General features: G+C 41.3%; 1 protein-coding gene across 2 annotated transcripts in view; it reads left to right on the plus strand.

The window, feature by feature from the left end:
• The window catches only part of RABGAP1 (RAB GTPase activating protein 1), a 127,719-nt gene that overhangs the window by 18,107 nt on the left and 83,556 nt on the right, over positions 1–26,056 (plus strand). For both annotated transcript variants that reach the window (XM_077836151.1, XM_077836152.1), the window contains exons 3-10: positions 439–673; positions 3,002–3,206; positions 4,135–4,309; positions 8,515–8,672; positions 16,246–16,356; positions 17,447–17,513; positions 22,083–22,185; positions 23,450–23,619. In XM_077836151.1, coding sequence (XP_077692277.1) covers positions 439–673; positions 3,002–3,206; positions 4,135–4,309; positions 8,515–8,672; positions 16,246–16,356; positions 17,447–17,513; positions 22,083–22,185; positions 23,450–23,619 — 1,224 coding nt within the window. The remainder of the gene's footprint in view (positions 1–438; positions 674–3,001; positions 3,207–4,134; positions 4,310–8,514; positions 8,673–16,245; positions 16,357–17,446; positions 17,514–22,082; positions 22,186–23,449; positions 23,620–26,056) is intronic.

Below are 26,056 nucleotides of genomic sequence, written 5' to 3' on the forward strand. Positions count from 1 at the left end.
CATAGTGTATCGAATATTAGGCACTTGCTGTTGCCACTGAAGGCCTCCATAGAAGCCATAATAGTACTAACTTCTGTTAATACTTTTATTTGCGTATACTTTATATGATGTCTGACTAGTTTTGGAGGACACTCACCTCACTCTCTTTTCCGATGTCCAAGTAATTCCTGCTCTCAGAGCTCTTTGTAAGGTATATTGAAGTATTAAACAAGGCCAGCTTTGTTTCTGAAGAAAAGCGCTCATATGCTAAATCTAGTGAAATCAGTTGCTGCATGTCTGGATTTCATTTAAGTTTTGTGCGTTTAGATTGTGCAGTTGTAGCTGGTGGCAAGTCTGGATTTATGCTAGTTGTTCTTTAATTCTTTATATGTGAGTTTTTCTTCAACTGAACAATCCTTTTTCCTTAACCCCTGTCCTGATTGTGTTTATGACCCTTAGATTGTAGGGAATGGGAGTGAGCAGCAGCTGCAGAGGGAACTTGAAGATGTGCTGATGGATCCACCCATGGAAGACCTGTCCAGTGACCGGGAACATGGGGAAGAAAGCCGGACTGATGGAGAAGGGGAAGATCCCATCCTTCTTGAGGCTTCAGCATCCTCTACTGTTAACCCGGTGTCGATGACAGGACTCCAGAAACCTGAGATGATCCTGCCAGTGAAACCGACACAGGGAGGTTAGGAAACACTGGGGAGTACCTACTAGCAGCCATCAGAAGTTCTGTGTTTCTCTACGTGTGATGCACAATGTATGAAGCGCTTGTCATGTCGTCTGCTCATATAGTAGGATGGTATCAATAGTATAGTCAAACTCGAAACAATGTGCTGTAATGCAGATGAACAGGGTGAATGTATTACATTGTTTGGGTCTCTTTTACCCAGAGGGATCCCAAAGTACTTCACCATCTTATGTATGTTTCCACTGAAATGCAGCTGCTTCTGGGGTAGAGGTCAGGAGACAGTTGGGGCACTGTGAGAGGAAAGGGAACTTTGTCTAAAGATACTGGATTAAAGCTCCTATTCTTACAAAATTGGCACGGGGTCTTCAAAGGTATTGCAGAGCAGATGAGGTGAAGTTTTCAAAAATTCTTAGGTGACTTGGGTGCTTTTAAAATTTTTTAGCACAGACTTGTTTTTGCGGTCTCACCTGAAAAACCCACATGCATGGGTTGAAAAGTGTCTGATGCTCAACTTATTTGTCTACAGAGAATAAAGAGTGAAGATGCTCCATCCCATGGGCATTCATTCATAAGGTTTAGGCTTATAAAATGTGCTTGCACAAAATTTGTGAATTCAATAAATAGTTCTGATATCACTCAAAGAGCTAGCATGCGCTCTCTCTCTTTTCAGTGATCCCCAATAAAATCCTCTCCCAACTCAAGCTTCCTAATTCTTGTTTTTAGCTGCTAAATAGCATTAAAAGAATTTAAAAGTACACTTCTGATGTCACTTTTCTGTCTGAGTAACGTTGTAGTTGCCAGAGGGATGTCATGTGATTTCCCATTGGGAGGGGAGGTGGCCCATGAGATCATTTAAGATATTGTTCAAACTATGGATAAAGTTTTGAAACCCCTGTCCTGAAGGAAAATGGTGGTTAGTTCACAGTGTGACCACGATGAGTGCTTTAAACATGTGCTGTCTGTTAAATTGGTCCGATTAGAATGCCTGTGACTTTTACTGCCTTGGTGAAAATGAGTACATTCGGACAGTATGCTAGAGTGTACCCCCATGGAGAAAGTCAATCTTAAGAGCTTGGATAGCCCTGTGGCTCTCTTTCTATTTCTAATCACAGGCTTTCCATATCCCTTTTAGTCTGTCCTGGCTTTTTGTAATGTCTATATGAAATTACTATAAGTTGGTGCACAACTGGTTGAAAGACCATACTTAAAAAATAGTTATCGATGGCTCGCTGTCAGACTGGGAGGGCGGATCTAGTGGGGTCCCACGAGTGTCGGTCCTGGGTCTGGTACTATTAATATTTTTGTTAATATCTTGGATAGTGAAGTGGAGAGTATGCTTATAAAATTTGCAAGTGACACCAACCTGGGAAGGGTTGCAAGCATTTCGGAGGACAGGATTAGAATTTGAAATGACCGTGACAAATTAAAAAATTGGTCTGAATTCAACAAGATGAAATTCAGTAAAGAGAAGTGCCAAGTACTTAGAAAGGAAAAATCAAATGCCCAACTACAAAATGAGGGATAACAGCGAGGTGACAGCACTGCTGAAAAGTGTCGGGGGGTTATAGTGAATTGCAAATTGAATGTAAGTCAACAATGTGCTGCAGCTGCAAAAAAGGCTAATATCATTCTAGAGTGTATTAACAAGAGTGTCCTATGTAAGACACGGGAGGTAATTGTCTTGCTCTGCTCAGCACTGGTGAGGCCTCAGCTGAAGGGTTATGTCCGATTCTTGGTACCACACTACAGGGAGGATGTGGACAAATTGGAGAGAAGTCCAGAGGAGAGCCACAAACATGATGAAAGGTGTAGACAGCCTGACTTATGAGGAAAGGTTTAGAAGAAATGGGCATGTTTAGTCTTGAGAAGAGTGGGGGACGGACGGACCTGACAACCGTAGTCAAATATGTTAAGGGCTGTTATAAAGAGGATGGTGATCAATTGTTATCCATGGCTGCTGAAGGTAAGACAAGAAGTAATGGGATTAATCTGAACCAAGGGAGATTTAGGTTGGGTATTAGGAAAAACTTGCTAATTATTAGGGTAATTAAGCTCTGGAGTAGGCTTTCAAGGAAGGTTGTAGAATCCCCATCATTGGAAGTTTTAAAGACAGGTGTTTGTCCAGCCTGTTAGGCATAGTGGCTCTGCCAGAGCTCAGGGGGTTGCACTTGATGACTTCTCAAGGTTTCTTCCCTGTGTTTCTTTGATTCTGTGAATGTCGTTGTATGGTTTCAGATCCCTGGTTGTTGGGAGGCCTGCCTTGAAGCTTACTAACGCATACCATCTGGCTTGCCTCTTCATTTGTCACTTTGTGCCTTGTTGCAGATTGTGAGGATTCGAGCCCTTTTACACCAGTGGCAGATGAGGACAGTGTGGTGTTCAGCAAGCTTACCTACTTGGGCTGTGCCTCAGTGAACGCCCCCAGGAGCGAAGTGGAGGCCCTGAGAATGATGTCTATCTTACGAAGCCAGTGCGAGATTTCTTTAGATGTGACCCTGTCAGTGCCTAATGTGTCTGAAGGAACCGTGAGGTATGAAGCTCGTTCAGGAACACTCTGGAGTCTGTTGCAGTCAGTCTGATCAGTTCCATCTGTCAAAGGAGAGCAAGCTACCAATCGCAATTAGGAGGAGATATGAGCAATGTGGGATTTCTTTTAAATGTGGCAGAAGGGGGTCTGGAGGGATTTTAAAGAAGAGATGGTCAAGTGGCCTTACAGATCAGTTTGCAACGAACTTCTCATGCACAAGGGGCAGCACAGAATCTTCTTTAATATCTGAATTGTCTTGGAAATGGTGGCTGGGGCAGTTACTTACTGGTTCCTTGGAAATAGAAACTGAGTTCTAATCCCAGGGGAGGCAGAGCCAGGACTGTAAAACTGTTGATGTGCAAAGTCTCAGGCAGGGAACAGGCTGTAGTCCTCCCCAAAGAATGCCACAGAAGGGCAGGCAAGGGCTATTGTGAGAATGGGAGAATTGTGTGACCTGAAATATGCGTGAACTGCTGTAGGTTAGGTCAGCTTTCTGAATGGGAAGGTCTGAGCTTTATAGGGAAATTATAGACATAAGTGTCTTGCACTTCAGGTACCTGCACTTTTGAGAAAATAGTCAAACAAATAACTTACATTCAAATCCAGCACTGCTTTTCTTTCCTGTCCTGTCACCTCAGAGTGAAGTGGTTCAGGCAAGATGGAAATACCTGACCCATTTAATAGGATTCCATTTTAATGTTGACTGACTGTACTCTGTTGCGGGAGAGGGGCATTTACACAGGGGTTGGGGATGGGTCAGAATTTCACATATAATTAATGTCTTGAGATAAATGACAATCGGGGATAGGGACTGTGTAGCGTGCTTTTTCTAAATATCAGTGGAATCTGTCAATCTCACAAATAAATGGTTGGCCAAAGTAATCCTTGTAAAGCCCAAAACTTTACTTTACTTTTTTTTTTTTTTAAACAGGCTCTTAGATCCTCAAACACACACAGAAATAGCAAATTATCCGATCTATAAAATTCTCTTCTGTGTGCGAGGGCATGATGGGACCCCCGAGAGTGACTGCTTTGCTTTCACTGAAAGCCACTACAATGCAGAACTGTTCAGGATTCATGTCTTCCGATGTGAAATCCAAGAAGCTGTAAGTTGAATCCTTTCTTGACCTTACCGGCATTAAGAGCATATCCCAGTAACACTTCTTAAATCTCTTTTGGACCAGCTACGCTCTCAGTACTCATAACTCTCGCTAACATCAGTGAGATTGAACATCTGATTTAAGAATTTTGTCCTAACAGCAACAAATGAAACTTATTCTTCAATTTAAATTTGTTTATGTTGCTTTTAAGTCTTATTAAAGTGTCTCATGTTATAGGGGTCACATAGGGGTTATAGTGAATTACAAACTGAATGAGTCAACAATGTCAATCCTAAGGTGCCACCAGACTCCTTGTTAACAATGTCATGGAGTTGCAAAAAAGGTTAATGTCATTATGGAGTGTGTTAACAGACGTGTTGTATGTAAGATATTGGAGGTAATTGTCCTGCTCTAGCCAACACTAGTGAGGCCTCAGCTGGAATACAGAGTGCAGTTCTGGGCATCACACTTCAGAAAAGATGTGAATAAATTGGAGAGTCCAGAGGAGAGCGATAAAAGTGATTGAAAGTTTAGGAATCCTGACCTCTGTGGAAAGATGAAAAAAACTGGGCATATTTAGTCTTGAGAAAAGAAGACTGAGGGGCACCTCATAAGTCTTCACATATGAAGAAGACGGTGATCATTACTTCTCCATGTTCATTGAAAGTAGGACAAGAAGTAATGGGCTTAGTCTGCAGCAAAGGACCACCTTAATCTGTGGGGTTCCCAGAACCGTAAATAACTCTGTTACGTCCTCTCAGCCTCAAGAGAGAGCTGCTGCTACGCTGTGAGACAGCTCACTGACACGTCAGCTTGTTTGCTTTATAAGCAAACTCTTCAGGGCTCTGCCAGCCCAAATCTTGCCTAGCAGGTAGCAGTCAGTGACCTCTAGCTCCCAAATCTATTTGCTATGCACAGCTCTGTGACTGAATGCTCAGTTTGCTTGTGCCTCCCTTAAAGAGACAGTACCCAGCAGCTTATTACCTCAGCTGGGGTTAGCAAACACTCTATTTTAATTAAAGGACTGAATTGGTTTATAGTAAAACAAGTTGATTAAACAAAAAGACAGAGGTTTAAGTGGTACTATGTATAAAGAATAAAGATAGAAAAGGTTATTAGCAAACAAAAATAAAAATATGCTTTTAAGACTAAAACCTGATTTAACAAACGAGTCTCTCTTTTTGAAGAAGTGTTTCTGACCAAGGTGTTTTTTCCAGCACGGCTGATCAGACTCTCTGGCCAGGACCCTTCACAGAGCTCAGAGTGCTGGGTATCTGTTTTCTCAGATGAAGGATAACGTAGGGATTCTCTCCCTGCTCTTTACGGTCCAGTAAACTTTTGAAAGACATTCTTCTGAGTTTCAGAGTAGCAGCTGTCTTAGACTGTATTCGCAAAAAGAAAAGGAGTACTTGTGGCACCTTAGAGACTAACAAATTTATTTGTTCTTCTGAGTGAAGAGTATCCCATGATAAAGTTAGTTTTTTCCCTGCGAGGTATAGATGCCATGCTGTCTGGTGTAGACTCTGTCTCCATGCTGGTTTCTCCCCACTAGTGATTTTTACAATGCAAATGATCTCTTCCTGCAACCTCTGATACCTGTAAAAATGAATAGCCTATTGAATTTGGCCACACCTGGTTTGAGGTATTGGCCTCTTTCCTATGTCTGGAGAAAACTTGTTTATCAACTCTCCTTGACATGCCTGGTTTAAACACATTTTAGTCACATGTTTCCAGCACACCTCTGAAGTCCTTTCTGGATTTACTGTACATATATCATGCCAGAATATTAATGATCAGTGAATTATTAGTATTCCAATGATATATTTATATTCCATCTTTAAGTAAATATCATAACAAACGTATGGCAAATAGCATTGGTGTGCTGTTCGGGTCACAGGGAGATTTAGGTTAGATGTTAGGAAAGCTTTCTAACGATAAGGGTAGCTAAGCTCTGGAACAGGCTTCTAAAGGGGAAATCCCAGTCACCAGAAATTTTTAAAAACAGGTTGGACAAACACCCGTCAGAGGTCATCTAGGTTTACATGGTCCTGCCTCAGTGCAGAGGGCTGGACTTGATGACTTCTCAAGGTCCCTTCCAAGGACCTACATTTCTATGATTCCGTGTTTTCCATAATTCTACAGCCGTGTAATTCACCCCGGCTGAATAATTGTGCTCCAAAATCTAAACTTTCATTTAAAGTTTTTTCAGCATTTATGATTACAAAGAAAACCTCAACATCTGAATTAAGTGCAGTCTGAAGCAGTGACACCTGACAACAGACAGCCTGAAACTGTATCTCTGAAGAGTGTGAATTGCCCAGTAGGGTGTTACCTCTGAAAGCAAAAGAGAATAGTTTCAATGTCAGCATTAGCTGCTTCACTGCTGTTCATTTTAGCAGAAATATCTTGTGTATGTTCCACATGTGTGTCTCACCTTCCCAGCTGCTAACCTTTATCTGCCCCTTGACAGCTGCTAGGCTGTAGGTATCATTATACAAAAAACAAGGAGTACTTGGGGCACCTTAGAGACTAGCAAATTTATTTGGGCATAAGCTTTTGTGGGCTAAAACTCACTTTAGCGGATGCATGCAGTGGAAAATACAGCAAGACGATATATGTACACAGAGAACATGAAAAAATGGGTGTTGCCATACCAACTGTAACAAGACTAATCAATTAAGGTGGGCTATTATCAGCAGGAGAAAAAAAACTTGTAGAGATAATCAGGATGGCTCATTTCAAACAGTTGACAAGAAGGTGTGAGTAACAGTAGGGGGAAATATTAGCATGGGGAAATAGTTTTTATAAAAATTTACACCATATAAAAATCTGAAAATGTGGAGATAATGCAAAACAACCTGCATTTAATATAAAAAGAAATAACAAGGGCTAATGCATAGGTTTCATTGAATTAAAAATAAAATTTAATAATATTAAAATTAATACTGTATCTGAAGCTACCCTGGAACTTCCACCAGGGAGATGCAGACTTTAGGTGAAACTTGCTGCAGCGTACAGGGTACTGTGGTTATAGCTGAAAAAAGGAACCTCATAAATATGGTTTTGCAGATTTGTCAAGCTCCTGGTGGATCTTCTGAAACTTGCCTTTTCCTTTTAACCCTGAAGACCCAACACGGCTGTGGGAGAGTGAGACACGGCCTACTCTGGACTTGAACAGTAGCAAACACACTAATCAAATTTCAATTGCAGAATCTCTGTTGAAGTGCAGGCCAGAAAGAACACACAGAGAATTTGTGGAGCTGGCAGTTAGACCTTGTTTACACACCCAGTTGCATCAGTTTAACTAAAGGTGTGATATTGCACTTTCTTAATTAAACTGGTGCTACATTGTGTGTGTATTTTTGCATCCATTTGAACCTGGCTTACATCAGGTTAGTGTAACAGGGGCAGGCTAAATTGATGTAAACCAGGTTTAAACTGGTGCAAGAAGGTATGCATGCAGTGTTATACCAGCATAACTAAGACAGTGCAAGATCATACCTTTTGTTAAACTGATGCAAGAGTATATGCTTACAAAGGACCACCAGTTTGACTAAATTAGTGCAACATCATCACACCCTTAGGATATGTCTACACTGGAAACTTCAAAGCGCTGCTGTGGGAATGCTCCCACGCTAGCGCTTTAAAGCGCTCAGACTTGCTGTGCTCAGAGGGGTTATTTTTCAGACCCCTGAGCCAGCAAGTTAGAGTGCTATAAAATGTATGTATAGCCAAGCCCTTAGTTACATCTGTGCAACTTCTGTATGTATGTGGATCCTTAGGAAAAAATAATCTTGCCATACAAAATGAGCAAATTTGATACAGAATCATTGAGATGATAAACATCTAGCTAGCCCCACAATGCTATTTTTAGAAACCTTTCAGAGCCTTTAAATAGATAAATTACTACTTATGCATTAGAGAATCAGAATATGATTATTTCCATAAATTGTGAAACAATCACTCAAGGCACTGTGGAATATTATGAAGAAATGGTCTCTTCATAACTCAGAAGTTGGTAAATGCATAGAAATTGCAACTATATGAGGTGACAGCATGCACATTTACTGTTTTATCTTAGTATCTTAAGTAGAACCAGAATATATCTGCAATTTCTTGCACAATATTTTTTCTTCCAACTGGTTAATGAAAACACAGGTAGCAATCCTCCTTGAATCTTTTCTAATCTCTCTGGTTCTGTATGAATGCAGGTGAGTCGAATACTGTACAGTTTTGCCACTGCCTTCCGTCGTTCTGCCAAACAGACTCCGCTCTCAGCCACTGAAGCCCCACAGACTCCAGACAGCGATATTTTCACATTCTCTGTATCCCTGGAAATCAAGGAAGATGATGGGAAAGGTTATTTCAGGTATTGCTTCCTGATTTCTACTTATCCATCAGCTGGGTCTAGTGTTGGAGGGTGGCTGGAGGGGAACAAAAGTGGTGAAGGCTTACCCCTAAATTCTCCTTTTGAATAGTTCATGCTGTAGAGTAAACCAGGCTCGGGTGTGAGCATTTTTGCTAAATAAAGCAGTGATTTATTTCTGGATTTTCTTCCTTTGCTTTGGACCCTCCTGTTAGACTCTTCTTTTTGTTGTTGTAATTTTCATTGCATTGAGTCTGAGGCCATCTGCCGGGTGTTTTCTGTATTTTTATATACCTCTCTTGTCTTTAAAACGCTGTGTACAAAGCAGCTAATTGCATTTAGCAGCATCATGGTTGAGACTAAACATGTCACACTTAAATTCTAGTGTCAAATATTACTGGTCAGATTTTCAGAGGTGCTAAGCACCAAAGATCCTGCTAGAGTCGGTGGGAGCAGCAGATATTAAACACCTTTTGAAAATCTGGCAGTACACTTAGCATAAAGCTCCCCTCAAAAAAGATGGAGAGGACATGACACATCAGCTGCTGCCAGTGTGCTTTACTAAAGTTTTAAACCCACTCTGGCCACCTGACATAAAACCTTGGGTCTGGGTAAATCAGAAAAGTAGCTGGACTTAAAATTTCGCAAGATTAATCAGAGAGGGCTTGTGGCAAACAAGGGCTTTCATGCTCAAAATTCATCAGAGACCAGAGGTGAGGATGGCAGTATTTAGAAGGCTTATTCTCTGATACTCGGATATACCATCTGCTTGGTTGCAGGTTTTCAGTATTTTTATTAGTGCACCAACACATTTATCTACTAACCCAGAAAACAGAACAGAATTTTCAAAAGCATGCAACTGAACTGAAAAGATGAAAATTACTCTCCATGTGATGCTGAGATTATCCTGACAAAGTTTCCTGTCAGAAAGATAACCTAACTATTCACCACATAGTACAGTGTTATTACTGCTTCATCAGCCAGCAGCCTGATGACCAAGACCACAAGGCCCTGCCCAAACTACTATACCAACATGGCACAAAAATGCGTTCCTTGCCCCCTTTCCCATCTGGTAACGTATGCCCCTTTCACTACTTCATCTCTGAAGAGCTAGCACTGCAGCACCACAGGGTGTCAAATCAACCACCCAACAGTGAATATGTTTCTATACAGATTCTTATTCAATAGGACTTCGGATTTTAATGTGAAAATATTCTTAAATTGAGTAACTTTTCAAAAGCCAGGGATGATTTTGTATGTTAAAAGGAGCTAGTATGTTCCTGTAGATCTGAACCTTTAGAAGTGTATTTGGAAGCTCGTTTCCTGCTTCTAACGCTTGTCATTAATTTTGCTCTTGCTCTGAGCATGGTAAATGAAATTAAACTGTGCTTACACTTCAGAATCTTTCCAGCAGAAATCTGTCTCCTGGGAAGCATTGTGCCAAGTACAATGTGAGAGATGCTTTCGCTGCAAGACTGGAGCTTTTTGGTAAAGATGCAGTGACTACGAAGTTGTGTAGTCTAAGTAGGAATTTCGAGATCGCACTCCATCCCTCCCCATGCCTTGTATACCAACAGCTGTAATTGCTGCCTTCATAAGGGTACATCTACACTGAACAAAAAATCTGTGTCACGGCCACAGTTGGCCCAGGTCAGCTGACTTGGGCTCATGGGGCTAGGGCTGTGAGGCTAAAAATTGCTCTGTAGATGCTGGGCTGGAGCCCGGGCTCTGGGACCCTCCCCACTCGCGTGGTCTCAAAGCTTGGGCTCCAGCATGAGCCCAAAAGCCTACACAAGAGAGGGGTAAAGTTCCTGTGCTCTTGTTCACTTCTCAGAGTCTTCCTCAGGATTGGTCCCAGCATTTGTTACGGGGGGGAAGGAGGCTGAATTCAAATTCATTATCAAAGGGCTCAAATGTTAACAACTCATCCCTGTCATGTGATCCGTTTAATTGAAATTCAAATCTCTGCTTGTGATTTATGCTGCTAAATTTCGCTACCAGCTACAAATATTTAATTGTAACCTTGTAAATGGAGCTTGCATCTATTCCTAAATGCTTGTTCTCTGTGTTCTGGTTCTCAAAGACAGCTAATTTTGTTCTGTCTTCTAATCCAAGTGCTACTGGATTTTGTGTGTGTTCCTATGTCCACAGACAATGTAGCAGTTCTAGAGTGCCACTGTGTATGAAACTGGATAATCTTGATTCCTCAAAGGCCCTTTTCAGTTTCTGGTTAGTCCATACACAGTGCCCTCAAGTGTTTTATGTAACCATTTGTAGTATTTTATAATTGTTGAGTTGCCTTTATCTCAGAGTAGCAGGACTGCCATATGCTCTTGGAGTTGTAGAGCAGTTTGGCTGCAGGCCGTAGGCACAGAGATGTTTCTCTTCTTGCATTTATGTCCAGTGGAAGTGTTGTTTAAAAACAAATACCCTTTCCTCCTCCTTTTATTATGGCATCTTCTGGAAACGTCCAAAGCACTGCTCAAATATAACAAATTGATATACAGATTCAGGGCGTGAACCCCTCTCAGGGTCGGGCCCTATGCAAGGATCTTTTCAGCTACAGAAATGCAGCTTCCCTTGGAGTGAAATACAGCAGCTATTTTAGCACCACATAGCAACCTTATTTTAGGAAAAGGAAGTAAAAGAGAAAATCTTACCCAACTCAGATGTTTGGGAGTGGTATGGAGGGAGCAGAATGTAATTAGCCTAGTCAGGGCACTTTGATTAATAATAAGAAAAGGAGTACTTGTGGCACCTTAGAGACTAACCAATTTATTTGAGCATAAGCTTTCGTGAGCTAAAGCTCACTTCATCGGATGCATACTGTGGAAACTGCAGAAGACATTATATACACAGAGACCATGAAACAATACCTCCTCCCACCCCACTCTCCTGCTGGTAATAGCTCATCCAAACTGACCACTCTCCTTACAATGTGTATGATAATCAAGGTGGGCCATTTCCAGCATAAATCCAAGTTTAACCAGAACGTCTGGGGGGGAGGAAAAAACAAGGGGAAATAGGCTACCTTGCATAATGACTTAGCCACTCCCAGTCTCTATTTAAGCCTAAATTAATAGTATCCAATTTGCAAATGAATTCCCAGTTTCAGCAGTTTCTCGCTGGAGTCTGGATTTGAAGTTTTTTTGTTTTAAGATAGCGACCTTCATGTCTGTAATTGCGTGACCAGAGAGATTGAAGTGTTCTCCGACTTGTTTATGAATGTTATAATTCTTGACATCTGATTTGTGTCCATTTATTCTTTTATGTAGAGACTGTCCAGTTTGACCAATGTACATGGCAGAGGGGCATTGCTGGCACATGATGGCATATATCACATTGGTGGATGTGCAGGTGAACGAGCCTCTGAGAGTGTGGCTGATGTTATTAGGCCCTGTGATGGTGTCCCCTGAATAGATATGTGGGCACAGTTGGCAACGGGCTTTGTTGCAAGGATAGGTTCCTGGGTTAGTGGTTCTGTTGTGTGGTATGTGGTTGTTGGTGAGTATTTGCTTCAGGTTGGGGGGCTGTCTGTAGGCAAGGACTGGCCTGTCTCCCAAGATTTGTGAGAGTGTTTGGTCATCCTTCAGGATAGGTTGTAGATCCTTAATAATGCGTTGGAGGGGTTTTAGTTGGGGGCTGAAGGTGGCGGCTAGTGTCGTTCTGTTATTTTCTTTGTTAGGCCTGTCCTGTAGTAGGTGACTTCTGGGAACTCTTCTGGCTCTATCAATCTGTTTCTTCACTTCCGCAGGTGGGTATTATAGTTGTAAGAATGCTTGATAGAGATCTTGTAGGTGTCCCCTACATTGTCCCCAAATGTAAAATAGTTATGGGTAGGGACAAAGTCACCAAGTTAGCCGTGACATTATCGGGGATAGTGTTCTTGATGGCTTGTAGTCCATCTTTGTGTGGAATGTTGGTGTAGAGGGCTTCTACATCCATAGTGGCCAGGATGGTGTTATCAGGAAGATCACCGATGGATTGTAGTTTCCAATGCCATCCACAGCCTCAGAAACAACTCTGACATCATAATCAAAAAGGCTGACAAAGGAGGTGCTGTTGTCATCATGAATAGGTCGGAATATGAACAAGAGGCTGCTCGGCAGCTCTCCAACACCACTTTCTACAAGCCATTACCCTATGATCCCACTGAGAGTTACCAAAAGCAACTACAGCATTTGCTCAAGAAACTTCCGAAAAAGCACAAGATCAAATCCGCACAGACACACCCCTGGAACCCCGACCTGGGATATTCTATCTACTACCCAAGATCCATAAACCTGGAAATCCTGGGCACCCCATCATCTCAGGCATTGGCACCTTGACAGCAGGATTGTCTGGTTATGTAGACTCCCTCCTCAGGCCCTACGCTACCAGCGCTCCCAGCTACCTTCGAGACACCACTGACTTCCTGAGGAAACTACAATCCATCGGTGATCTTCCTTATAACACCATCCTGGCCACTATGGATGTAGAAGCCCTCTGCACCAACATTCCACACAAAGATGGACTACAAGCCGTCAAGAACGCTATCCCCGATAATGTCACGGCTAACCTGGTGGCTGAACTTTGTGACTTTGTCCTTATCCATAACTGTTTTACATTCGGGGACAATGTATACCTTCAGATCAGCGGCACTGCTATGGGTACCCGCATGGCCCCACAGTATGCCAACATTTTTATGGCTGACTTAGAACAATGCTTCCTCAGCTCTCGTCCCCTAACGCCCCTACTCTACTTGCGCTATATTGATGACATCTTCATCATCTGGACCCATGAAAAAGAAGCCCTTGAGGAATTCCACCGTGATTTCAACAATTTCCATCCCACCATCAACCTCAGCCTGGTCCAGTCCACACAAGAGATCCACTTCCTGGACACTACAGTGCTAATAAACAATGGTCACATAAACACCACCCTATACCGGAAACCTACTGACCGCTATTCCTACCTACATGCCTCCAGCTTTCACCCTGACCACACCACACGATCCATCGTCTACAGCCAAGCTCTGCGATACAACTGCATTTGCTCCAACCCCTCAGACAGAGGCAAACATCTACTAGATCTCTATCAAGCATTCTTACAACTACAATACTCACCTGCGGAAGTGAAGAAACAGATTGATAGAGCCAGAAGAGTTCCCAGAAGTCACCTACTACAGGACAGGCCTAACAAAGAAAATAACAGAACGACACTAGCCGTCACCTTCAGCCCCCAACTAAAACCCCTCCAACGCATTATTAAGGATCTATAACCTATCCTGAAGGATGACCAAACACTCTCACAAATCTTGGGAGACAGGCCAGTCCTTGCCTACAGACAGCCCCCCAACCTGAAGCAAATACTCACCAACAACCACATACCACACAACAGAACCACTAACCCAGGAACCTATCCTTGCAACAAAGCCCGTTGCCAACTGTGCCCACATATCTATTCAGGGGACACCATCACAGGGCCTAATAACATCAGCCACACTCTCAGAGGCTCGTTCACCTGCACATCCACCAATGTGATATATGCCATCATGTGCCAGCAATGCCCCTCTGCCATGTACATTGGTCAAACTGGACAGTCTCTACGTAAAAGAATAAATGGACACAAATCAGATGTCAAGAATTATAACATTCATAAACCAGTCGGAGAACACTTCAATCTCTCTGGTCACGCAATTACAGACATGAAGGTCGCTATCTTAAAACAAAAAAACTTCAAATCCAGACTCCAGCGAGAAACTGCTGAAACTGGGAATTCATTTGCAAATTGGATACTATTAATTTAGGCTTAAATAGAGACTGGGAGTGGCTAAGTCATTATGCAAGGTAGCCTATTTCCCCTTGTTTTTTCCTCCCCCCCCAGACGTTCTGGTTAAACTTGGATTTATGCTGGAAATGGCCCACCTTGATTATCATACACATTGTAAGGAGAGTGGTCAGTTTGGATGAGCTATTACCAGCAGGAGAGTGAGTCTGTGTGTGTGTGGGGGCGGGGGGGGGGTGTGTGTGTGTGAGAAAACCTGGATTTGTGCTGGAAATGGCCCACCTTGATTATCATGCACATTGTAAGGAGAGTGGTCACTTTGGATGAACTATTACCAGCAGGAGAATGAGTTTGTGTGTGTGTGTTTTGGGGGGTGTGTGAGAGAACCTGGATTTGTGCAGGAAATGGCCCAACTTGATTATCATACACATTGTAAGGAGAGTGATCACTTTAGATAAGCTATTACCAGCAGGAGAGTGGGGTGGGAGGAGGTATTGTTTCATGGTCTCTGTGTATATGATGTCTTCTGCAGTTTCCACAGTATGCATCCGATGAAGTGAGCTGTAGCTCACGAAAGCTTATGCTCAAATAAATTGGTTAGTCTCTAAGGTGCAACAAGTCCTCCTTTTGTTTTTGTGGGTACAGACTAACACGGCTGCTCCTCTGAAACTTGATTAATAATACCATTCTTTTGCTTAAAGAGAGTCCGTGAGATCTGTAATGACCATGTGTGATTAGAATGTCAGTTTTAAGTCTTAAGTGAACTATCACCAAATATCATGCTAGAGCAGTTGAGCTCAGGGGTAGTGTCTGTTTAATTGCCACCTTATAGCTATTTCTTGGTGGTCTCCCACTCAGAAATTGTCCAACCTCAACCTTAGTTAGCTTGCAAGATCTGAAAGCTTCTGAGCACATGGCGATTTGACTCCTTTGTACGTTATGTGCATGCACACGTGGCTGTGCAAGTCACTGTTAAGTTTTAAGCACTTGGTGTTAGCCACTCCACACTGTTCTTTATAAAACCATTCAGTCATAGATAAACACGGAGCTGTACTCAGTTTGTGTTTACATAGCCTGTCTCTCTTCTCAGTCTTTAATGTAAAGACTCAATCCCTTGCCTCCTTTTATTTTATTTAATCCTATGCTCAGAGGAACATGGACTTGTGTAAAGTGGGAACCAACCGTTCATCAGTTCCCTCCAACAACTGTTTCAGCTGCATCTCACTGTTGAGCAAGCAGTCCCAGTTCTATCACTTAGACATCCATGTTGGCCATTTAGTGCAGTGCTGCCTGCTCCCACATCAGCAGGCTGTCCAGTGCTTTGGTAAGCATTTAGGAGAAGCCCTTCTCAGTATCTAGCTGAAGAAAATTGGCTAGAAAAATGCAAATCTAAGGTAGAACGATAAGGGCTTTAAGTGGGCATTTTCTTTGCTCAGGTGCTTGTTACATGCTTCCAAAGGCCCTACTGCCACATTGTGAAAGTGATTCACAGTTTCTAATATGTAATAAAATTGCTTTAAACTTCAGTATTTTAAAACCTCTTGTCTAAATGCCGCTGAAAGCATCCAAGAACAAGCTACATAATACAAGGAGTTATGTTAGTTAATTTCAAAGCCCGAGGGAGTACCATCTCCTGATTATATTGCCATCTCTGTTCTGTTACTGACTGTAGTGGGCAAGGAAGGAAGGTCGGCATGCATTTGTATAAGAAGCTGATTTCACCAAATGTCTGATGCTGTTTTGATTTATTGAAAGGAGGAATACAGTTAAATAACGATCTGAGTTTTTCCCCCTTCTTGGTAAATAACAGTGCAGTTCCCAAAGACAAGGACAGACAATGCTTTAAGCTCCGCCAAGGAATTGATAAGAAGATTGTGATTTATGTCCAGCAGACAACTAATAAAGAACTTGCCATTGAGAGGTAACCCGGTGTTCTTAATTCTTTAACCATGTCCTATTTAGTTTTGTTGTTTCTAGTTCCAAGGCAACAGATCAGTAATCTCTCTGTCAACACCTGTTTTTATGGGCTTGTAATTTGGGTATGCAACCAGAAAAAAATTTGTTTTGAAAAAACATAATTTTGGAGCCTGTTGTCTGTTATGTAGACCATTCTATAATCTCTCTTATCATCCATCATAAATAACTGGCCTATTCAGGTCATGGATGGAAAGATCTTGGACTCTTGAGTGTACATCATGATCTATTTTAGAGTAATTGAAAAATATGTAAATATGGGTTTATACTAGCATCAGTGGTTACATAACTTGAGTATTTACCTTGCTCACATCCCTGCAGTGTCTGAGCACCTTATTTACTGCACTACATATATTCTGAATCTGCCATGGTCTAGAATGTAAAGTGCGGGGGTGAGAGGAAATCTTACACCTTCCATTGACCAGAAGGAGATTCTTTATCTAAGCACTGACCATCAACTCAGCACTGTTCATACTACAGAGGAGGGCAGGGTTTCTGCCCTGTGGAATCTGCAGTCTGAAATTAAATACAACAAATTGAGGTTTTGGTGCAAACAGGGAGACGATAAAGCCAAGTGTGGTACTTCAGCCCTAAATATTGTTACTGTGAAATAAAGGCATAAAATACACATGCACTTAATTTTGGATTTTGTGGTTGTTGTCTGTCATGGAAGTTCCTTATGCAAATATCCCTAGTAATAGAAAATGGGATAGAGGAAGCTACTCAACAAGACCTTGGTCAATCAGCTAACCTTATGAGTCACAGCTACATTTGTGCTGTTCCTTCAGGGAAAATTCTTAAATAACTTCCTGGACCACTGTAGACAGAAGAGAACCATGTAATTAAACCAGTTCACAAAACTGTGCTCTATATGCTCTACGTTGGTATCCAATCAGGCTCTTTTGTAGTGTCCAAAGGCCCAGTGTGATACACAGGCAGAGATGTACATAAATGGGGTGTTTTTCAGGAGGTGTTAGCAGCTTGTCCCTGAAGTGTAATACAAATTTTTTATGGATTAATTATTTGTGTTTTTGCAGATGTTTTGGTCTCCTCCTGAGCCCTGGGAAGGATGTTCGGAGCGGTGACATGCATCTTTTAGATTTGGTAAAATGGATTTTTATTAACAAATAAAGAACAAGATTATTTCTTAGCAGCACTGGTGTCTGATCTTGGGGAACAGGCTGGAAAGGTCTGGCTGTGTGGTCACCCACGTCCAGTTCTTCAGCATGTGCTCTGCACACCAGAATAGACCCTGCTCCTCTCACCTGTTTGGCACCAGGTTTTAAGATGGATTCAGCTGGAGTGTAATGTTGCATTAATCTGAAAGATGGAGTTTTACAGCAAAAGGAAAGTGTTTTATGACTTAGATTTTTAAAGGGTTTAATCCATGTTGGTGTTTCAGATGAGCAGCCCAATTTGCCTTAAATGTTTCATTATCCGCTACAGCTAGAACAAAGTGAGAAGTTTTATAGGGAACCTGGATAATCATTTCAGTACAAAGACAAAGTTTCAGTATTAATTGGCATATGGGTGTTTCACAGGTGGCTTATTGCATTTTTGATCTGATATCTGCAAAGTAATGATGTAGTAATTGCTAAGGTGGTAGGTATCACAGACATCATTTGTGTTTTTTGTTTTTTTTTACCTGAATGGCATTTTACTAGTGTTCTGTGAACATCTGTAAAAGAGTAACTTCTCTATTTTAATTCATATTGAAAGGGTAGCACAAAGTAACTGGACTCTAAAGTACAAATTAAATTTTAAAATAAAATAGAGATTTGGAACAAAGTATTTCTAAACCTCTCTCTTGTCAGTGTGCTTTATACACATGTAAATCAATTCCTGAATTGCTTCAGAACGCAGTCATACACCCTCTTAAAAGCACACCAGTTATTACTCAAATTTGAACAGTGTCAGTACACGTTCATTAACTATCTCCTGTGTATCCATTTGCAGACATGCTACCGTGTCTTTTTAACAGAGTTTTTTTGCTTCCTCTGAGCTCTGCAAAGGCCTATCATTAAATTCTGCCATGCATCTGAAACTCCTTGGATTGTGGTTAATATTCTCTCCAAGATAGTCTCAATTAGAGACCACAGAGAGAGCTTGGACTTAGGGAAACTTTTTAAAGGGAAACAGAATGAAAGTTCCACCGTGTTTCACTGCATTGGACTGTACAAATAGTATTTCCATTTATAGTCAATTATCTATGTAAAGTAAAGACATTCTTCCATTATTATAATGGAGCTGGTAGTGCCACTTAGAGTTAAAGTTGGCTCACGTTTCCCATGATCAGACCGTGATTTCAGTTTTTATAACTTTGCCAAACTTTAACCATTCAGGCTGAAATTTTCTGTGTTTGGTGTCTTCCTAAGTCTGAAGTTTTTTGGAAAGCTATGACAAAAATAGTTCAGCTGTTTCCAAAAAGAGAGTGGGGAAAATATTTCTTTTTCGTATTAAAAAAATGTACAAATGTTTTCAAGCCCATGACCTGTCCATGACTTGTACTATGTACCCTTGAGTAAATCATGTGGGGTGGGGGGCAGCCTGGAGGGTGCCACAGGGGCTCTGGGGTAGGGGGTGACTTGGAGGGCCCCACGGGGGCTCTGGGGTAGGGAGCGGTGGCCGGGGGGGGTGCCCCATGGGGGCTCTGGGGCAGGGGGCAGTGACCGGAGGCAGGCCCAGAATCCCCACTCTTGCTGGGGGGTAGGAAGGGCTGCTGCGACCCAAGACTGCTCCAGCAACACCTGGTGCGGCTGGCCCAGGAGCTACCCCAGCTGCTTGAGCGACCCCTAGGCCAGCTGCACTTGCCGCTGCAGAAGTCATGGAGGTCCCATAAAATCAGAGAATCCGTGACCTCTGTGACAGACTCGCAGCCTTACTAATAGTTGCTGATGGACCTATCCTCCATAAACTTACCTAATTCTCTTTTTGAAATCAGTTATAGTTTTGGCCTTCACAACATTTTCTGGCAGTGAGTTCCACAGGTTGACTGTGCGTTGTGTGGAGAAGTTCTTCTTTTTGTTATAAACATGTCCTGCTCTGTCAGCTCCCATGCTCTTCACATTTTTTATACTACATATTTCATGGAAAGATAATGTCTTCCTCAATCATCTGTAATGTACAGCTTCCAATCTTTTTGCTAGCTTTATACAGCTGGCCAGTAGTAGTGTTTTCGTTTTCTGGATGCCTAACATGAGATGTGGGCTCTGAAATACACAAGTCAAAGGGAGCTGTTCTTTGAACATATAAAGGGCTATAAAATGTACTCTGAAAAATCAGGACTGAGGTGCCTCAAATTGGGCATGCAGAATTAGTGAAGACTTCTGACCTTCATCTCTGCCTTAGTTCCACATCTGTAAATGCGGATAATACGACCTCCTAACCTCAGGAAAGGTGTTCTGAAGATACATTTGTTAATGTTTGTGAAGCACCCAGATTCTGTCTTAGTAAGCACCGTAGGAAAATCCCATTAGTAAATGAATAACTTTGGTTTCAGAGTAGAGGCCACGTGCTGAACAATGAGGATAAAACAAAATATTGAATTAACTGGTAAGTGAATACTGTCCATTCTGTGCACTGAATGGGACAAGGGTCCTGTGGAAAGAATAGTATGGGATCATGTATGTAAAGATTGTATTATCAAGCGTACAGACGAGCGGGATTAATAAAGGTTGCCTGTGAAACCTTACTTCTGGCATTTCTTAACTTTTAATGTTGTGTTTTGTGAGTACTATGTATATATTTTAGAAAAAGATCAGTATAAAAGAGTCCCCACCCTAATGTTCTTTAGATATCAAGGACATTGAGGATAGAACAATCTTATAATGTCAGATGTTGTTTATTACAACATTGCAATGTATCAAGATACATTAATGTGAAACAGCTGGAAAACTTTTTAGGATTAGCAGTTTGTAAGGAAGTATTCTGATTTAATTTGTTTCAATATAGTAGAGACAATTAAATGCATCCCTAAAGCAAACAATTTAGGAGCCTTATATATTCACATACTTTAATGGAGTGAATGTACATTCAAACAGCTGTCATTTAGAGACTGTATAGTATGAAATGAGGCGAGAATAACTGAATTACCTTGAATCTTCTAGGGCCATGTTAAAGAAGAAATCTGAGGGAAGCTTGTATGGTTTTACAATATGGAGCCCTTCCCCTGTAGACAATGGGCTTCAGTCTGACCCAGATTAGTAGTGGCCTGAAAGTCACCAGGGTGCAGTTGGCTCTTTGGCCTCTGTGAAATGAACTATTGTTCTTTCCACAGTTCCTATTGGACAGTGTTCACTTCATAAAAACTCATTGCTGTTAGTAGTGACTGGCCTCTTCTTAGCAGTCTCATCTGGGAGGTCAAAGTTCTCATGGGCCATCGGGGTTGAGCTCTCCTCTCATCCCCAGAGACTGTGCTGAAGTGAAGAAACACATTGACAGAGCCAGAAGAGTACCCAGAAGTCACCTCCTACAGGACAAGCCCAACAAAGAAAATAACAGAACGCGACTAGCCATCACCTTCAGCCCCCAACTAAAACCTCTCCAACGCATCATCAAGGATCTACAACCTAACCTGAAGGACGACCCATCGCTCTCACAGATCTTGGGAGACAGGCCAGTCCTTGCTTACAGACAGCCCCCCAACCTGAAGCAAATACTCACCAGCAACCACACACCACACAACAGAACCCCTAACTCAGGAACCTATTCTTGCAACAAAACCCGTTGCCAACTGTGTCCCCATATCTATTCAGGGGACACCATCATAGGGCCTAATCACATCAGCCACACTATCAGAGGCTCGTTCACCTGCACATCTACCAATGTGATATATGCCATCATGTGCCAGCAATGCCCCTCTGCCATGTACTTTGGCCAAACTGGACAGTCTCTACGTAAAAGAATAAATGGACACAAATCAGACGTCAAGAATTATAACATTCAAAAACCAGTTGGAGAACACTTCCATCTCTTCGGTCACTCGATTACAGACCTAAAAGGGGCAATTCTTCAACAAAAAAACTTCAAAAACAGACTCCAATGAGAGACTGCTGAATTGGAATTAATTTGCAAACTGGATACAATTAACTTAAGCTTGAATAAAGACTGGGAGTGGATGGGTCATTACACAAAGTAAAACTATTTCCCCATGTTTATTCCCCCCGCTGTTCCTCAGACGTTCTTGTCAACTGCTGGAAATGGCCCACCTTGATTATCACTACAAAAGGTTTTCTCCCTACTCGCTCTCCTGCTGAGAATAGCTCACCTTACCTGATCACTCTTGTTACAGTGTGTATGGTAACATCATGTTTCATGTTCTCTGTGTATATAAATCTCCCCACTGTATTTTCCACGGCATGCATCCGATGAAGTGAGCTGTAGCTCACGAAAGCTCAAATAAATTGGTTAGTCTCTAAGGTGCCACAAGTACTCCTTTTCTTTTTGTGGATACAGACTAACACGGCTGCTACTCTGAGACCTGGATAGAACTGAGTAACGTGGACTTGGGGAGTTGGCACTGCTGATGCCCATGGAGTAGTTGTTTTGTGGACAAACATCAGATGTCTCTCTAGGGCTGGGACTCTTAACACCTTTCATGAGCATGCAATTCACTTAATTTTTTAAAATTATTTTAATGTTAATAGTAATGTTTGGTCTTCCATTTGTTTCTAGGAGTCCATGGGCAAAAGCTCTGATGGGAAATCGTATGTCATCACTGGGAGTTGGAATCCAAAATCTCCACATTTCCAAATTGTAAATGAAGAAACTCCTAAAGGTATTAACTTTATCACACTTAACTTTATTATCAGCAGGAATGTGTGACTGACTTCACAGGCATTGGATTTCTTTTTATTAATTTAAAGGGCTCTTGCTGAGAGAGGTCAGAGTGGCATCCTTTATTTTTTCTCTTAGTAACATAATGTAGTAAAAACAGTGTTGTGGTCTCTGAATTTGTTACACATGGGATGTGTAAACCTAAATAGAACAGAAGACAAGTCCATTCTCTAGTATTAGCATACCATAAGGGTAATCAGACATCCTAATAGGGAAAGGAACGGCGGTACAGGATGTAGGAGAGGATGAGGAGGTCTAGTACTTCATTCTATCTGCTCCCCTTTAGCTTCTGCAGACTCTCATTATGAATTGCACCAGATCATTTACTACAGGATTTCCCTTTTGTATGTGCTTAATTCCTGCTGTAAATCCAACAAGTGTTGCACAAAGGTTATTAGGGGAAAACCACTATAAGAAAATTTTACATGTGGCAGAGAAAAATCCACTAAACTGGCAGATTTGTGGGGCTCCACTTCAGTTTTGGGGGCGACTCTCTTGATTCTTAAGCCTAATGATGGAACTTGAAGGATAAAATTTCCAATTATTTTAGGTGATTTTCACGTTGTGTGCACAAATTGGGGAATTGAATGTGAATTGCCTGAAGGTCAGAAATGTCAGTGGTCCTAAAATTGTCTGGCCTAGTCTCTTTCCCATTTTGTGAAGAGTCCTGCTTGCTATCATTGGTGGCTCTACTCTATCAAGGAGAGAATTTCTCACAGCTGTTGTGGTCTTGAAAACATGTTTCAGAATCTCTTTAACGTGGTAGGATTTATCCATCATCCAAATGACGCATTTAAAAAAAAATGGTGGGACCATACTTGCAAAGTAGAGGTCACCATGCAAATCAAATCCTTAATTAAATATTAGTAATTGTTTTAAGGAACATATTTGCTAGTTTTCAATGGGGATTCAAAAAACCTGGCAGAGAATTTTTATGCTCTGTAATAGGGGCATCCTTTGCTATGAAAAGACTGATAGGGCATCTTCTCTCTCTAGCAAGTGGCTCATCTTATTGTCCTGTGCCAGTCACTGAAAGCGTTGTGCTGGTAGCCTCCAGTTTGGGGTGTTAGGTTAGCTAAATGAGACTTTTCTGCAGAATTAGCTTTTACAATAACATTACTACAAGGTAAACAGGTTAGAGAGCATTTCCACTGAGATTTGTCAGCAGGTGATTGTAATATTGATTTGATTTTTTTTCTCTGTAGATAAAGTGCTATTCATGACTACAGCTGTTGATTTGGTGATAACAGAGGTTCAGGAACCTGTCCGATTCCTTCTGGAGACCAAAGTCCGAGTTTGCTCACCTAATGAGAGATTGTTCTGGCCCTTCAGCAAACGTAGTTCCACTGAAAACTTCTTCCTAAAACTAAAACAGGTAACACTGTCTTTTTTATCTACAGTTAAATTTGGGGCTTGGCAGGCTTAACTGACTGTAACCACCCTATAATTAAATTCTTTTTAGACTTCAGAGGTAGGTTAGGATGCATTACAGGTTAAATGTAAACATACAGGGGACAAGGATGAACTGTCAGTGCAGTTTAAAGGCCCAGACCTGAAGCCCTGATACTGTGTTGTCCTGTTGAAGCCAGTGGAATGAATTGTGTATAAGGGCTGCAGGATTGGGCTTCAGGTTGTTGTGTGTAATTAACTTCTGTACTTTCAAACCTGGCATTTGGGATCTTACAAAATTTCCTTAATATACAAGTCCTGCTTTTCTTTTACTTGACATGCCATAGTATAAACATAGAAAAGGTAGGTTACTTTTTGCAAAGATAAACAGAACTTCAAACAGGATTTAAATGTGCAGGTCCCAGAAAAATCTGACAATTAACCTAGAAAGGCTATTTTTCTTCAATAATGCTGTTATGTCTAAGAATTGTAGAAGTGCCACTGCACTGCTCCCTTTCCCCCTGTGTTACATGGTTAGAACAGAGGTTTCAACAAACCAAAGACCCCAGCTTTTCCTGTTGAAAAACGGAATTGGGAAGCAGTGTCAAAAAGGCTAACATCTTAACTTTTTGACTCCATCTGCTGGAAAGAAAAAGGTAAAGTCTGTCTAAGACATATGCTTGAATAATATATGGCAATAACTCACGCCAGAAACAATCAAAGGCTTGAAAATGGATGGTGAAAACCACCTAAGAGTTAGTATGTGGTGGAAGGGAAAAGCTATTCCCTAAATTGCTTATGAAATGGTCACCCTGAAACAAAACCACTCTTTAGAAGAAAACAAACCATCCCGGTGGTGAATTCACACAGTCCAATAGCACTGAGTAGAGTCAAGAATAGTGAGGGCAGGGGCTCACTGATCTCTTATTGTTCATGAATTATGTTGATTTACCTCTTTAAGAGGCTCAACTGAAATGAACAACTTTCTCCCTAATGTTCTCTTTTTTGCACTTGTTGGTGTGGTTTTTTTAAGTAATAGTAAATAGTGGCATGGTTTCTCTGAGGCTTCTTTGCTGCGTTTATCTTTTATACTTAGTTAATTTCATGTGTAACCTGTTACATTGCTGAACAGCTCATTCCAGAAACGCCTGATATGAAGAGATGTAGTGGAAATCTTCCTTCAAAATACAGGCTGGAAAAAAAAATCCCTTCATGTAGGAGATTAGTCTTATCCTCTCCCTATTTGGATTGATCTTTTTGAGGTGGATTGTGGAGATGTTGAACAATTAATGCAGTTAGCTATAAATATTTCACTAATCTTAGAATACAGGCTGCTTTTCTGCCTGGTAATGTAAGGAAGCTTATCTTACTTAGCAAATTTTGTATCTTTTGTCTTACCAAACTCTGCATGCATTGTGACCTTTATCTCACTTAATTCTGCCTTGTTCACAGGCACTGACAGGTTATCCAACTTCCAGTGTTTACTAATGGAGGAGTTAGCACAATTCATAATTCATACTATAGAGAGTCATGCCTGATAAGCATGGAAGGGAAACTTGTTTCTACAGAGAGGTGATTAGTCTTTAAAAGATACAACTATGTAGAATTAGCTTATCTTAGTTTGCCGATATTTCTTGTTTCGGAAATGGTGGAAGCAGAGGGATTTTATTTTCCCAGATAACATTCATTGACTTAGTGATCTTTAGTCTGGAAGAATTCCCATTAATTTAAAATACTAAAATGATGCAATGGAGCTTTGGGAATTTTTTACAGTGGAATTCTGTAAAAGTAGCGCGCGCTCTCTCTCTGATTTTGACTGGGTGGAAGTAAAGCTTCTTTAATAGTCTTGAATTAAGTTAGAATTTTGTGAAGTGTTTACTTAGAAAGTCTTTGCTTTAACTTTCCTGTAACAGAACAGAAGCATTGAAAATTAATAGAGGAAATAAGGCCACACAATGGACCTCGGAACCCATAAAGTTGTCTACCTGTGTTCTCAACAAGAATACATGTACATCTTACTTTTGAAGCAGCAAATAGACAGTCAGTAGCCATGCTGGGACACTAAACAAGAATAAACAATTTTATCACTAAAAGATTACAGAAAAAATTGTCATACACTGCACTATTAGTCTGGTGAGAAGTTAGCTACAGTTCTAGGTTTTTGTCATTCGTAGTATTTTCCCCCTTAATGAAAAGGTCGTCAGGTAGTCAAGAATTCACCAAACTTCCTCTCCTAGAACTTCTCCAGAGCAAACCTTTCATATACTGTGGAAATACATGCTACCTGTGTGTCCAGTCCACTCCTGTGGAAAAAAATGAGCCTGCTTATGAGTCCTGGACCTGAAATATACTCATTTGTCCCAAGGGTGGGGGGAGTACATCTGACTTGCAGGAGCTATACAACTCTGAGTGATGTCTTTTGG

Source organism: Eretmochelys imbricata, chromosome 16, assembly GCF_965152235.1.
Source record: "Eretmochelys imbricata isolate rEreImb1 chromosome 16, rEreImb1.hap1, whole genome shotgun sequence".
In the NCBI taxonomy this organism is placed as follows: Eukaryota; Metazoa; Chordata; order Testudines; family Cheloniidae; genus Eretmochelys; species Eretmochelys imbricata.